General features: G+C 37.1%; 1 protein-coding gene across 1 annotated transcript; it reads left to right on the top strand.

Annotated features, from left to right (window-relative positions):
- The first annotated feature begins 1,675 nt into the window (after positions 1 to 1,675).
- LOC136679568 (protein limb expression 1-like) lies at positions 1,676 to 13,256 on the top strand. Its single transcript, XM_066658177.1, has 6 exons — positions 1,676 to 1,894; positions 4,815 to 4,978; positions 7,863 to 8,003; positions 8,294 to 8,389; positions 10,025 to 10,102; positions 11,896 to 13,256. Exons 1-6 carry the CDS (start codon positions 1,849 to 1,851, stop codon positions 12,268 to 12,270), a joined length of 900 nt encoding a protein of 299 aa, XP_066514274.1. The 5' UTR covers positions 1,676 to 1,848; the 3' UTR covers positions 12,271 to 13,256.
- The last annotated feature ends 2,452 nt before the right edge of the window (positions 13,257 to 15,708 follow it).

Below are 15,708 nucleotides of genomic sequence, written 5' to 3'. Positions count from 1 at the left end.
TTAGATTTCCACACCAGTTGGCCCACTGTTCACAATAGTTTTGCATAAGTGATGGAAGACTCTCAAAAAAACTAATCTTTTGTAACTGCACTGTACAATTCTTGTCTTGTCCTAGTGTGATGCTCGTTCAATCTGGCTGTATTACTTGGAAAACTTTGCCCCATATAGTGATTGTCTTTTATGCTAAACACCTCTCACTTTCCCAAGGCATTCTCACAATGGTGCTTTGCCTTGAAAGGACTCCCTATTCCTAAAGAACCCATGAAGTAAAGACACAGGGACGTTGGGATAGGGGCATTAGACATTTAAAAAATACACTTTAGGCAATGGACTTCTGTGAATAGAGCTTAACCAACTCACTGAGGACTGTAGATTTGCAGAAATGAAAAGAGTGAGAATAAGGTGCACTCTGAGTTCTTCATATTGAGGGCTCTATTCACAAGCATACTCTCAACGGCACAGAGCTATTTACTGAACAATAACCATTCAGACCCAGCAGCTAAATTCAAATTCATTTTATACAGTCTGATTGCACAGTGATCTGAGCAGCAAAAATGTTTTTGGCAAAACAAAATAGCACATCGGGATTAATCCCAGGAAGATTTCATTAACAGCACAGCAAATTAATCAGTGTTAAATCAACAATATTAGTTTTAAATTAACACGGAGTGTGCTGAAGAGTGTTACATTTATACAACACTTATAGGGTTGATTTAACACAGAATTTGCTGTGAAGTTGGTGGATTTTTGCAAAAAAAAGCAAATATGGGTGTTATACTAATTGCATAAAATCCAGAGCATTTGCTCAATCAGAGTTCTTGCTTTTAAAGTAATCATAAATTTTATTTGCATGTCACTTAAAAATTATTTAAAAAATACATGCTGCATGCACATGGTACATATTACATTAACAAAGGTATCATTCTAAAAATAACATTGATAAATATGTTGAAAATATTGTGAAATTATTGTATAAAATAAAGCAGCATTTACCCTGTTATTAAGTTTTAAGGCTGTCTCTGTGGTGAGATTTTCACAGCAGTGGGGTTTTGTTTAGCTCTGCTTCAACCCTTCAACTTCTTACTAGCAACTTAACACAGAATCACAGCATTTCACACATATAATAACATTGTTTCCTTTTTACACCAAAACATTTATGTATTTGAATAATGTTAATTTAAACACCAGAGGTCATTTCCAGTTTATTTGTGCTTTAGGGATCCGACATACTATAGTTCAACTGGAAGCTTTATTTTATAAAAAAGTGTTTTATAAATTTCATTTACTTCGCAATCTACGAAGGCATCTTAAGGGAACATGGAAAATCTTCATTTTGTGTTTCGAAAGTTCCAATCCCTTATGAAAAACAGTTTCATTAAGAATAAACTGGAATGGTTGCATAAGACATGTCTTTGATCTGTCGTCTTTTGAGCCAGTCAATGCATGTTCATGTGTAGGACTAAGACATGAAATGAATGAACAGAGAAGGGGGTTGCATTCCTTAGCCTGGGCTTACCCGACTCAGTGGAGTGGATGTGTTCAACAGGGTGAATGTGTGTGTGTGTGTGTGTGTGTGGGTGTGTGTGGAGGGAGAAGGGGGTGAAATCCGATGGCCAGGCTCACAACTAATTAGTTCAGCTCTTGACAAAGGTGGGCCAGCCACAGAAGGGAACCCCTGAGGCTGGCTTAACAGTGCTACACACTGAACTCTGAGGGGAGCAGCTCAAACTAGAGTTTTCCCAACCAGAACTGTGGTCTGCAAAGTACGCTGTCTCCACTCAAGTGCATGTGAGAGGGCTTGGAGGCTGAGAGAAAGTCATTGCAGGACGAGAAGAGAGAGTGTGAGAGATGATTTCCATTCAAGACTCAGATGATGACAGAGCTTTTAAAGACTGTGAGTAGAGTTCTTTAGTAAATATTTTGTCTGACAGTGTGTGGATTTAGGATTGCACCTGTGACTAAGTAGGATAATAATGACTAGGTAGAATTAATTTAAACACAATTATATGGAGGTCAATAATGGTGTATCCCATTTTGATACTATAATATTAATTCAGGTTTCCATTAAACATTTCTGTTATAACATGTTAACAAGTTGAAATTAGTTATAAAACTCATATTTGTATGTAAACATATGTAAAAATATTAAATCATATTGTTCTCTGCAGAATCCATGTTTGTATGTATATGAATCTTAAGCATAAAAATGGTCTATTTTTAATTTATTGTCCTTCTAATGTGATTTATGCTTCTGTGCCGCTTATACCACTTTAGCACTACCCATTCATGTTGTAGATAAATGTAGAGTTTCAGTATGGACTGTTTATTAAACAAGGAACTATATTTGGCAGTAAATCAAATCAATTCACAAACAATAATAATTAAATTCTAAGCAGTAAAGCACTTTTGACTGAATAGAAAAAAGAAAAGAGGGAACCAGGAAAGGTCTAGATCAGAAAGAACTGTATTTTAGTATTCATTTTAAAGACATTAAAAATACATAATAGCATTAAACTACACAGGGTTACACTATACTATACAATGACTGAGTGGTATCCAGTGTTGCTTTTTTAAATAAACCACAAGTCGGACATTTCCATGTTGTAAAAACAATTCTGTGTTCCCACATATATGGTTCCCTTAAAACAATATATATTGAGTTCTCCCTCCCAATATTTTTGCTGACCCTCTATGACAGACGGCACTGATTAAAGCAGACTGCACAAACACTTACTGTGGGTATGAAACATATTGAAACCATACCTAGCATTTTGCTATCATTCCCCCTCCTGACACTTTTCTACCCCACACACTCAGGGCAGATTAAGGCAGAACACCTGTACATTTGATTAGTGTGGGCCAGTGTTAATTTTGGACAGCAGTCAAACTGGTGTTGGTATAAATGACACAAGTGAGCTGAAGGTAAACGAATCTATTTTAGCATGACATCTGCTCTCTGGGGTACACCTCAAGTGGAGTGAGCTTTAGAAATTAATTTAAGAAGTAAAAATTAGCTGGAATACGGGAAAATTCATATTTATACTTACATTGTTCTAGGCACATCTCCACATCTGTGCAGAATATCTCTTACATCCAAGGTGAATATAGTGAAATGATGACAGTAATGTTTTTCAATGCATACAAAACCTTAGGAGAATCTGTGAAAACATAACTGGATACATGAGAATCACAAAAGCACACACTGTTTCTTTCTTAATGATATCTCTGCAGGATAGCTGGCTTTATAACAAAAATCTAAATTGGACCTAAACCCCTAAATTACACTTTGTGGGCCATTTTAACATTGGCACAAAGCTGATAGATGCAGGCCTCTCACAGTTATCTAAGTTTGCGGTTTTCTTCGTATAATATTAACCTTAGATTTTGGACAAGGAATTCTGTGTCTTTTCTTCCTTCAGTGTATTTTGATGAATGGTTCATGTTCTAGAAGGAGAATTATTTGGCCAGCAACTCTAGTTCAATAAACATGAGAATCTAAATTCCTGGATGTAGCCACATATTCATCTCTGGCACTGATCGCCCCCCATTATAAGCAGTTAAACATAAACAGTTTTTATTGGTGTTAACTATCTGTGAGGTGAATGTCAAACACTAGTAGACAGGCTCCATATAGGTGTCCACCAAGATAATGAAAGGTGAATTAATGATAAACAAATGTGGGAGATGTTTGGGCTGGTTTCTAAGATTAAATACAGTCATAACCTGCATGTTCAGTTGTCTCTGAGAAGTAAATGAGAATTCTGCTAAGCCTTCAGTGAAGACATGTTCTACTTTGCCACCTTACTGTGAGCCCCTAGGTGTATTATCAAGGGCTTTTGTAGAGGCCTCTAATCTTCAGTAATGTTGTCATGTGCAGTGAAATCTCTTTTTCACTTAAAATGTTTTAATTATTTTGGAAATTTGTTGGTAAATGTGATTCCCTGGTTTATGATAAACACTACTACTATTACAACTTCTAATACTGCTACTATTACCATTACCACTAGTAAAGCAACTACTACTAATGTTGTTGCCACTACTATTAGACCTTCCAATATAACTACTGCTACTAATATAACTACAGGTAATTGTTATTATTATTATTATTATTATTATTATTATTATTATTGCTATTACCACATTTTAAATATTACTACTGGTCCTAATTTACTATTACTTCTACTACTACAGCTACTACTTCTACTAATAATAATACTATCATAGTAATACTACTACCTATACTAATACTGTTGCCACTAGCATTACAGCTTCTTCTACTACTACTACTACTACTACTACTACTACTGTTACTATTACTATACTTCTACTACTGCTACTACTGTTCATTACTATTATTAATATGTTCATGGTTTATTACTACTACTACTACTATTACCACTACTAAACTGCTACTACTACTGCTAATGAAATTTAGTAAAATACTTTGTGTTCATACAGAACATGTTGTTCAACATTTTTGTGAAATAGCAGGGGCTCTTTCTAGGCTGACAAGAACATTGATCATTGATTAAGCAGGCTGTTTGATGATCTAAATGATCTACCAGGAAAATGTTTTGCAAAGGTATAAAGGAACAAATCTAAAGGCTAAAGACACACTGGAAATGTTTAATGTTTTAAACCATATTTATCATTAGTAGACCTCAGGGAAATTAGTAAATTACCAAAGGAAGTAAAATCACTTATTGTGGTGTAGAGGATCAAGGCAGCAGCAAATTAAAGATGTTAAAGTAATCCTTCAACTAGCTCCTCAGTGTTGCATTGTTAAAGAAAGTCTTATTTGCCTGTGTTGTTAGTGAATGTTGTAGGTATGCTGCATCAGTTCTGGGAGCAGAAGCAGGTGAAAGAAGCCATTGTAGAGACAGAAAACCTGGTGGTGTATGAATCTATCCCCTCGCCTGGACCTCCATTTATCTGCTATGTCACCTTACCAGGGGGGAGCTGTTTTGGCAACTTTAAGGTAAGTGAACTGAACTATACCACCCAAAGTGCAACAACAGGGCTGGCATGGGTCATTGGCAGTAACATTAAACCTATCCATATTTCCATGTCAGCATTCATCAAATCGAGGGGTGCTTGCCTGCAATCTGTCATTTGGAGACAATTCTAGCCTTGATGGATCAGTGTGGGGTATAGACCCCACTTCTCAATGTGGTCCAGCGTCTCCACTTAATCAATCCCATCAGCATTTTGCCCCCTGGCCCAGGAGAAGGGACACTTGTGTCAAAGTCAGAAGGCCTGACAGGTGGTTCTTATTAGCCCAATTATTCCAACTTACCGCAAATCAGGAGTTCACTTTCAGCCCAAGTGGAATGTTCTTGACAACACAGCCTGCATAAAACCTGGAAAAAAGTTCCAACCATCTCAGTTTATTTATTCATTTGTCAGTCTGAAAGAGTGATCTGCATATGAAGGGAAACAGATGCATTATTCAGGACAGACTTTTTAACTTTTATGATTCATTCATTTTACTTTACAAGAAGCCACAGATTTGCACTCATTCAGATAAACACCACTGTCATGTGATTAATTTGCATTTATCAGGTAGGTCTTCAGCTATTCAAATGATATAAAAACTGCTGTTAATATGAATCAGTAAAGACTTAGAATTGTTTATATTTGTTGTATTCTTGCTTCACACTTAATGTGTAAAAATTACTGATCTAAATTTTCAGTCAATACAACATTTGTTTTTCGAGGTTGAAGTACAGTCTTGTTTTTGGCAAAGAAAAATCACGAGAAAGCATTACATCTAAATGCTGTTTTCATTGGACCATGAAAAAAAAGAGAAATTAAAATGATTGTCCAAAATATTATTAATTCAGTTACTACAGTTGCAGTCATGGAATGTAAACTCAGTGAACCAATATATTTACATTTGCTCATTTATTCATTCTTTTTACATTTAAAATAAGAAGTGTTTCAGCTTGGATTGCTTTCTGACTGAGGCTCAAAACAGACCAGGCAGCAAATGAGAACAGAGGCAATTTGTTATGTAGCAATGACTGTGAATAATGAATGCTTTAGGGATCTAAATTTTATAAGTGGATTTCAGGACAGAGATCAGAAAATGCAGGATATGAAATTTATTCACACAAGATGTTATGCACAGTGCATGCTTGGATAGCCCTGAATGTGGATGGGTAACCATGGTTTTGATTTAAGATGGCTGCTTTTGGAAAGGCATTCAGGGCCAGCTGCTGCTGTTTGCAAGGACTGCCGTTCACTGGGGAGTTAGCCACTACTATTTGAAAACCTCTCTATGCCTTTGATCAGGCAGTGGACACTGGAAGCTTATACCATGCCTGGCCTGCGAGGGCGCCCTTTTCACCCTCGCAGCGCTGGTCTGACTCGACCAAGAAACTTTTCTTAGCCTACTCCTTTTGGATCTAAAGACACACCACCACATCAGGCTTTGATAATTCCCCAAGTCCTCCCTATTACACCCCTCAGGTTCTCTCTCTCTCTCTCTCTCTCTCTCTCTCTCTCTCTCTCTCTCTCTCTCTCTCTCTCTCTCTCTCTCTCTCTCTTACATATTTCAAATTCAGCTTCAGTCTGTGGACTTTTTGTCTGGTATGATTTTTTTAGGGTGTAAGGCTGTAGAGGTGAGGAGGCTGAAATGCATGTGCAAAATTAATATTATTAGACATAAATGAGAAAGAATAGCTAATACCAAACAAGGAGAGACAATGGATACACAAAGACTGCCGTTACACATACACAGGAAACTAAAAATTACTTACACCAAGGGGTACAAACACAGGGCTATAAGTGTTAACATTACAATAAATACCTGTGAGCTAGGTCACATGATCTCTAAAAGCTCACATGAGTGTGTGAGTGAATGTGTGAGTGTATGTTGCCCTGTAAAGGACTGGCTCCCCCTACTGGTTGGGTTCCCACCTTGTGCCCAGTGATTCCAGTTAGGCTGTGGACCCACTGCGACCCTAATCTGGATAAGTGGTTACTGGCAATGAATGAATGAATCATCAAATTTTCATTAAATGTATCAAGCTAATTTTTTTCAAACAATCTATTGGAACAAGTCAAATAGTATACTAACGGAATAGGTTGGGTTTTTTTGTATCACCTTGGACCTTGGAAGAACGTTATTTTGTTTTCACTGTGAACTGTACTACAACATATATGGTTGAAATTACAATAAAATTCACTTGACTGGACTTGAAGGCACTTTCAACAAATTAAAGGAAGCAAAAACATCTATAAATGGGTAGATAAAATGTACACTTTTTTCAGAACAGATGTATGATGAAAAATGTAGATATACTTACTAGTTTTGGAGTGTTTCACTTGCCAAATTTTTTTTGCAGTATGTTGTTCATTGTGCTTGGGTTTTTCCTGCATCACTGGTGAGAACTACTGCCCAATAGCTCAGCCAGCCTCCCAGCTGCCTCTGATCGCTCCAGAGTGCACAGTCATAATCGGATTCATAATCCTGTGATGGGGCTGACATGTGCCTATGTGCTTAACACATGCTTTTCGAGGCATTATGGAACTTTTAGCTCAATCAAGTGTGTTTATGTTACTTGGAGAAGCTCACATATGATGTAGACCCAGCTCATATTGCTTCAAATTATCATATTTCAAAACTGAAATGATCCGAGTAATTTTCACTCGCTCTCAAACTCTCTGGGTGATCTACAAATAGCATGTGCATTTATCATGTGCATTTTTTCTTTGGATACTTGGTCCTGAATAATGTTACATGCTCTAGAAACCCATTTTAAGACCTGCTGACTTTCAGAAACACATGGTGGCAATTTATGCATTTATCTCAACATATAACCTACTACTACTAGGCTTTGTTTCTGTCTAATTTTCAGTACTGTTACACCAAGGCAGAAGCCAGACGGGACGCAGCTCGTGTTGCACTGATGAATTCAACATTTAATGAGTTGCCCTGTCGCTGTATCACCCCAGAGTTTATCGCCCGCAGCATACAAGAAGCCGTCTTAACCACTGGTGTGAGTGTGAATTTTTAATACATTTTTCAGATTTCCGAATTCTTTAGCCATATAGTATATGAAGAAAAACACAAGGGTCATGGGGGTCACTATGAGACAGATAATAGATGTGTGTGTGTGTGTGTGTGGTCCTGCCATTTCTCAGCTTTTGTTCCCCAGCAACAATTACAACATGCTCTGATGACAAAGCCAAAGGGCAGCAGCAGGTCCTGCCCTCCCCCATATCCGTGTCTGTTAAAGGCTGAGTGATTGCCGCTGTAAGTAATTTTCTGATTCACTCTGGGTTTCAGGGTAACATAGAAGATGCCTCTGACCCTGGTACAAGTATTGGAGCTTATTGCCTCATGCTGCAGTCCAACACTGGCAAAACCATGCTGGAGTTTCAGGTGTGAAGAAAAATCACTACACTTGTACTTTAACATTTAATTGTATTAATTTAGCAGACACTCTAATCTAGAACTACAAAACTGATATTACGTACCCAGTGTATCACTTTACAATCAAGAGTTCCAACATTTCCTGAGTGGCACAACTTTTAAAGATTTGTCCTTTTTATCATGAGTTCATGTTTGATCTCCAGTGTTGCCTCAGGCATCCAAGGGAACATGACTGCCCTCTTTGCCTAGTCATTTTTTCAAGTAAATCTGCAGGGTAATATCAACACTCTCCCAGTCAACGATGACATTCACGATTGTAACCAAACACTTTTTTTTTTAAATTCAGAGGATGTTTCCTCACCATTTGCTAACTCTCTAGTGTGTTTGTGTGCTGGAAACCAGTCTAATGTATTTACGAAGCCCTGGTGTCTGTAAATGAATAAAAAAAACAAACGGTCTTGGTCCGGTATGCTAGGCTTCCTCTCTCTCTGCTCATGGGAGAGAAAATGTATCTGTCATTTTTTTAGACAATGAAGAGAACAAAAGCACAAACCGAGATGAGGATATTACTCTATTTCCTCCTCTTTAGGTGGGTAATATTGACTTATTGTTTCTGTTTGGGAATCTTTAACAATCACTTAAGGTGAAAATGTCTCCAAATTTGGAAGACTGATATCTGTATTACCGAAAGTGCTACAAAACTCTTGAGTTACATATGAATTTCTGTGGTAATTCAAACAGTGAATAAAAACTAACAGAATTGTTAAACTCCAACCATGTTCAAACAACAGTTGTTTTTCTTCTCAAACATACCGTTCCACCTTAAAAGACATAGAGATCCTGAACATAAACAACCAACAAAAAGAATTGCTTTTCCCACCATTGTAGATGTCCTAGAAGTTGGTTGCATATTCTACCTTTTGTGAGCAAAATAATCCCATAAATACAGTATTTGACATGTCAAGACCTGGGCTCCGTTTTTTTGTTTGTTTGTTTTCTTGACAGGTAAATTTCATTTCAGACACAGTGTTGGTCTCTCATAGAATGCATGGTGTTTTTTAAAAGACATCATTTAAACGCAGCTTAAAATGAAATTATATTTTGGGGGAAAAATTGAAAGAAGCTTCATAAAGTGGTTAAAAAAAAACACTACTTAGTGTTTCATCTAAAGCTAATTTTGGGGTGGAGGGCAATATTTTCCATATTTAAAGCAGTCTTTAAATGCCAGCACAGAGATGCTGTCCAAAACAAACATTTAATTCCTACCCAAAATGATGCATGTCATGATTTTACATGCACTACCCATTTGTTTAACAAAATGGAGCTCTGTGTATTCGAAGCTTCCCACAGTGCCTTCATCGGTCTTTATTATAAAATCGATTTTAGGATAATAACAACATGAGGCTGGGTTTTGAATATATATATATATATATATATATATATATATATATATATATATATATATATATATCCTGCTTTAGAGAACCACATAAATATGAAGACTTCTTTTGAGGTTTCCAAGTTTGTACATCTGCGTCTTATTACAGCCATTAGCTCAAATGGCACAGCCACCAGTGAGACATAATGGCTGAAAAAAAAACAAATTCTGTTTCTTTTTTTTTTTTTTTTTTTTGTATTCTTAAGGAAATAATGACAGTATTTCAGCTGTTGCACTGGAATGGGACACTGAAAGCTTTTAGAGAGAGGAGATATAGTCGTCAGGTAGGCCTCATTTTTTACCATTTTGGACAAATCAAGTTTGGTGTAAATTCCAAGTGTTAACACATATTTTGTGTAAAGCTTTCTTTTTTGGCTTATTCCTGGAATTAAGAGGCTAATGTAGCTGAAAAGAAGAGGCAGTTTTTGTACACATAACTAAATATGAATTTATCATTCTGAACAAACAGTGATTTGGAACATCTCTAAACAGACACTAATACACACACTAAAATATGCTGCTCTTTAGTTATATGTATTGAGTCCATACCACATTTTCAAAAGGCAATTTTTCTAAAACTTTGTTTTTTCATTTTTAAGAAAATACTTTATTGATTCCTACCTACATTTTTTAAAAATTACACATTTTAAGGTGTCACTTTCATTAATTAGATAATTGTAAACAATTAAAAATTCACATCAGGACAGAATAAAAAAACTAGTGAAAGAAAAAAAATGAAGTGGCTCGGTAAGATTGTTTATGTGGTAATTTAAACATTAAATACAGGGTTACAGTTAAATTTCAGCCACATACAAATACCAGTCATTTTTCTCCTCAAACATACCATTCCACCTTAAAAGATGCAGAGCATCTGAAAATAAACAATCCAGAGACAACTGCAGTTCCTTACAATCATAATCTTTAAAGCCAGTTCCACTAATTTCTACTCTTCCTACAACTGAAGGTAATTAAAGGTTTTGTTCCACTACACAGCATTGTATTGTTGTAAACTGCAGGCAAAACTATTCAAACATGTTTCCTTTAAAAGCTTAAAGCACACACTTTGGTTCACAAAGTGTTCTATTTTATGTAATGTTGAGAGATCTGTGACTACTCACAAAAACATAAATGTAAATGTGAGTGCTCTGCTGCCTTTAGCAGTACAGGCAATAAGATACACTTTTGGAACAAATGTGAGAAAAAAAAAGTTTTTATTAAGCGTACAAACAGAACAGTCATACAAGCAAACAGTGCCATCAGAAGGGTCATAATTCTTGGAAGAACAAAGTCCAGTACATTTAATAAACAATTATCTTAGAAATCAAAGCTTTAGCAATGAGAACACAGTCCAGTCCTTTTAAAAACTTCTTTAAGATATGGATTATAGTGCTGGAGTTAGGATGTAACTGCAAGTATAACACTAATTTAACCAAAATACACAGTGCAACCTAGAATGGAAGATACATGACTAGACAATGTGTTGATAACAATAAGGCTGAATTGATTACAATGGTCATACAGTGAAACCATACAAATTAGTCTATTTGAGACTCCTCAGCTGTTAACAATATTGGAGACTCATGTATAATGATTTAGGCATGCAGAACAGTATATATGAGCTATCATTTCTTTAATCATTATCAAAAAAGAAATAAATAAATTTATTTGTACCAAAAATACAGAAACAGAAATAATGAGGGCTAAAACAAAGGCTTAGTTCCAAAATAGAAAAAATCCAAACGTAATTATTTAAAACTGGGACAAACTCACAGCAATTAAAATACACATTAATATTAATGTATTATTTATTTAATTTAGCATTTTCTCAACAAAATTCCTACAGTTTATTTACTCAACCAAATTTTACCTGATTAAATGAGGAACCAAATGTAAAGCCTTATTTTGGCAGAACAACTGTAAAAACCTTTCATCTGATTGAAGCCTCTATTACTGGTCATCTCCATTAGCTTCCATTAGAGTGCACTTAAGATGCCACACACGACTTGGCTGATAGGAAGTGGGCAAATTTGGCCAACCTCTGGCAAGATGCAATTCTGAAATCATGTCTGTGGGACAGGAGGTGATCAGCTACTACTCTCAGCAGTGTCTGGATGAGTGTATGCGCAGTCACATGGCTCTAGACTGGCTGCAGAGAGAGAGACTGAGGCCTGGGCTACTGTCCCATGAGTTGCAGCTGGCCCTCAAGGAGCTGGCCGAGGCTCGGCAGGCAGGACGAGAACTCCGATTCTACAAGGAGAAGAAGGAGATCCTGAGCCTAGCCCTGAGTCAGGCCAACGCAGACAGGCTTGAAGAAGAAGACTGGAGGGGACAGGACACTGGACTGGATTACCTGACTCACACAGCACACTGTATGAATGACAGTATGGAGGCACCAGAACATTGCCGGTTTTATTACCAGGAGAGTGGCAGTGACCGGGAGTCATTGGGCTAAGGTGGACAGTCGTATAAAAATGTTTGCTTGGTGTATTGTCTGTAAACACTTATCCTGTTCATGGTTGCAGTGGATCTTGGGCCTACCCAGAATCATTGATTGCAAGGCAGGAACACACTCTGGATAGGGCACCAGTCTATCACAGGGCATCGCACACTTACACATTCACTCACAAATTCACTCCTATGGACACTTTGGCATAGCCAATCCACCTATCAGCATGTGGTTTTTGGACAGTGGAGGAACCCAGAGCACCCATCCTCACAGACAGTCACCTGAGGTGGGGCTGAAACCCATGAACCCAGGAGCCTCGAGCTGTGTGTCAGTGACACTACCTGCTGCACCACCATGCTGCCTGTATTGGATTGACTTTGATTTTCTTATGAAAATGAGTATAAGCTCATACATCCGTTAAGGGAACAAACTTGCCATTTCTTTGTGCATAGTAATTTTTTTTCTGAGGTTAATATATTAGACATGATCAAATATTAAAATTGACCAGGTTATATTTTATGTTGTTTCCCATTTATTTCAGCAGTAATTTTAAGCAGTAATCTTCAAGTAGAAACCAAACAAACCCTGCCATTTAAACAAGGCGGTCCAGACATCTGTTAAACACTGCATATGGTAACGTCTTGGACTTTAGGCTCTTTAAGAATACGCTGACTTATTTTTTTATTTTTTGTAGATACTTTATTTAGACATTATAAAGTGCTGTCTTAGCAAACTATCAATATGAGCAATATTTGGGCTTACTTTAAATCAGATCTATTCCACAGTATGTGTAGCAGTACTCTACAGTGTTATACTGGGAACGCTGTTTGTGTTTGTCCCCGAGTCCTTTGGAATGTAAATTTAATTTGTTTGGTATACTTGCTTTATATTCAGCAAAGAGCATGCTCATTTGCTTTGACTTAAAGGGAATTTCATGTTGCTTGTGCAGTGAATGTAAATAAGTGGTTTGTTTTTTTGTACTGGCCACATGGTGGCGCCATTTCCTGTGAATATTCAGTAGTTGCTGTATTTTCTGTTTCACTCCCATAATCATTAAACATTTTCCACATTGATTTAAAAAAGAAAAGAATGTTATAAAGTTCCACACAAAACATTAATATGCATAAAAATATGTATCTTGAATACGAATCTTAGTTAAATACTCTATATTAATAGTGTCTTAATACACTGTACAGCCAGGCATTTTTGAAAAGATTCACTCCTTTGTAAATATGTTGTATTTTACAGGTAGTAAAACCTACAAGTTAACACAGCTAACGATACTGTAACAGGGAATAACAAGCATAGATATTTTAATACAGTGTCCTTGATGCCTGCCTGTTTGTTTCTGTAATGCTGAAATATGAGGTCGCTGAAGACGAAAAGAACTATAACTGTGCCAATACATTCTGATATTACATCTACAAGGTGGACCAACAAGGTAGGTGCATCTTATAGCACAGATAGGGAGTGGACACAGTGTTCCAAATCTCCGGCAGCACCACTAGTACCAAGGCAGCACACACTTTCACCACATCAGTGTCACTGCAGTGCTGAGAATGATCCATCACCCAAATCATACTAAGAACCAGGGCAAACAAAGAATGCAAGAACTTCAAAGTGCTCCTCTATGGTCAGTGCGTCTTAGAGATTGGCCTGTGCCTTCAACTGTGTAAAGTGCATGTGTATGTAAGGGAAATATATGTTTCTTATGCAAATTGCTGGGTGTATTATGCACCCAGAAATCAGATGAGATAAAAGGAAGGCAACGAGAGTCATTAGTGTAAGACTCTACAATTCACTCCTTGAGCAAATGCAAAAGGAAAAAAAAAAAAAAACTAGGCCATAATAGATCTTGTTTTTTCCTCAACTTTTTTCTCCCTTACTGTGGTTGCTAGGAGACTGTTGAACCTAAGGCAAGAAATCATGAGCTACAGCAGGGATGGGCATGTGTCCTCCGATGTGCTGTAAGTGGGAATTGATAATGTTATATAAGATGATAATTTACTTCTGTTCTATTCCATTTCTGATTTAACTGTGCTCCAAATATTTTTCTTTTAGTTTTTAGTTAGTGTCTCAAATGAAAAGTGAGACCATGGTGTGGTGCGTGGATGGTAAAGGTGGACCGCCACCCCACACGTTCAACCCACATAGCACCCGTTTAGGCCGCTTGAAAAGCCCACTCATTCACGGGCCACAAACGCTTCCAGTCTATAACCACCTCGTTATCATTCTCCCTGAATCACTTATACATTATGCATGATTTTGCATAAATTAATCAAAATACACAACAAGCCAGCTTCCGTTCTGTCCTCTGTTCTTGCACAGTCCTTCGCATCCAGTCTGCAGCCTATTTTGCTACTTTCCAAGAGGAATGATGTGTCAAATTGAATAGTTATATAGGTATAGACAGGAAAAGTGGACAGATAATAGCATATTTGGCTCTGTTTTCAAGAGAACATGGTTTCCCCTCTCCAGGGAAGGAGAGTAATTTTCCAGAGCTAATGCTTGTCAGAGGCCTGATGGGCCAGACTTTGTGATGTTACTGCCTTTCTTCAATTTAGTGGGCTAAAACCCATTTGAAATCAAATAGCATGACATTCCATCCTTTCTGATTTTCAGCTCAGGGCAATGAGATGCAAATTACACAGTCCTGTTCTAACACTGATTGTGGGGAGGAAGCATCTTTCAATACCGGCCTGAGTTATTCAGGACCATGTCTGGTTGAAACTGATCAAATGGGAGTGAAATCATATTTTCATTTCGGATATTGAACTAATGGACAGATGGACAGGAGAATAGAATAATCAGGTCCTTTTTAATGGTATATTGGAAATTCTTGGTACCGATGAAAACCTTATGTTCCTAACATACTTCTCGCTTTAACCCTCATTATTAAAAACAAAGTGTTCTTTAGAACAATTTTTGGAGCCCTAGAAAACCTTTTAGTGAATGTTTCTATGCACAGCAAGCCAAACAGCAACAAACATTTTTTTACATGGTACTCATCGTTGTGAAACCCTGCAATATTTATCTCCATTTATATGTGTTTATTTGCATGGATAAATAAATGAATATATAAATGAATGAAGCTGTGTTAAACAAGGACTAATCACCTAATACTGTGGTAATCATTCTTCCAGAAGCACATTTGTGAGAACAGACACTGATGTTAGATGAGGCCTGGATCGCAGTCTCCGTTCTAATTTATTCCAAAGGTGCACTATCGGATTGAGATCAGGACTCTGCGCAGGCCAGTCAAGTTCTTCCACACCAAATTAGCTTATAAATGTCTTTATGGACCTTGCTTTGTGCACTGGTGCATAGTTGTGTTTTAACAGGACGGGACTGTCCCCAAAGGCCCTGTTCCCAAAAAGTTAAAAAAAATTATCTAAAATCTCTTGGTATGCTGAAGCCTTAAGAGTTCTTTTCACTGGAGCTAAG

Source organism: Hoplias malabaricus, chromosome Y (assembly GCF_029633855.1).
Source record: "Hoplias malabaricus isolate fHopMal1 chromosome Y, fHopMal1.hap1, whole genome shotgun sequence".
Lineage (NCBI taxonomy): Eukaryota > Metazoa > Chordata > Actinopteri > Characiformes > Erythrinidae > Hoplias > Hoplias malabaricus.
Note: the sequence above shows the minus strand (reverse complement) of the source record. Positions and strands in the feature narration are given on the sequence as shown.

Coding starts and splice junctions, on each gene's coding strand:
- LOC136679568 (XM_066658177.1), top strand. CDS start 1,849: ATGATTTCCATTCAAGACTCAGATGATGACAGAGCTTTTAAAGACT. Junction 8,004..8,293: donor AAGCCGTCTTAACCACTGGT/GTGAGTGTGAAT, acceptor TCTGGGTTTCAG/GGTAACATAGAAGATGCCTC. Junction 8,390..10,024: donor AAACCATGCTGGAGTTTCAG/GTGTGAAGAAAA, acceptor TGTATTCTTAAG/GAAATAATGACAGTATTTCA.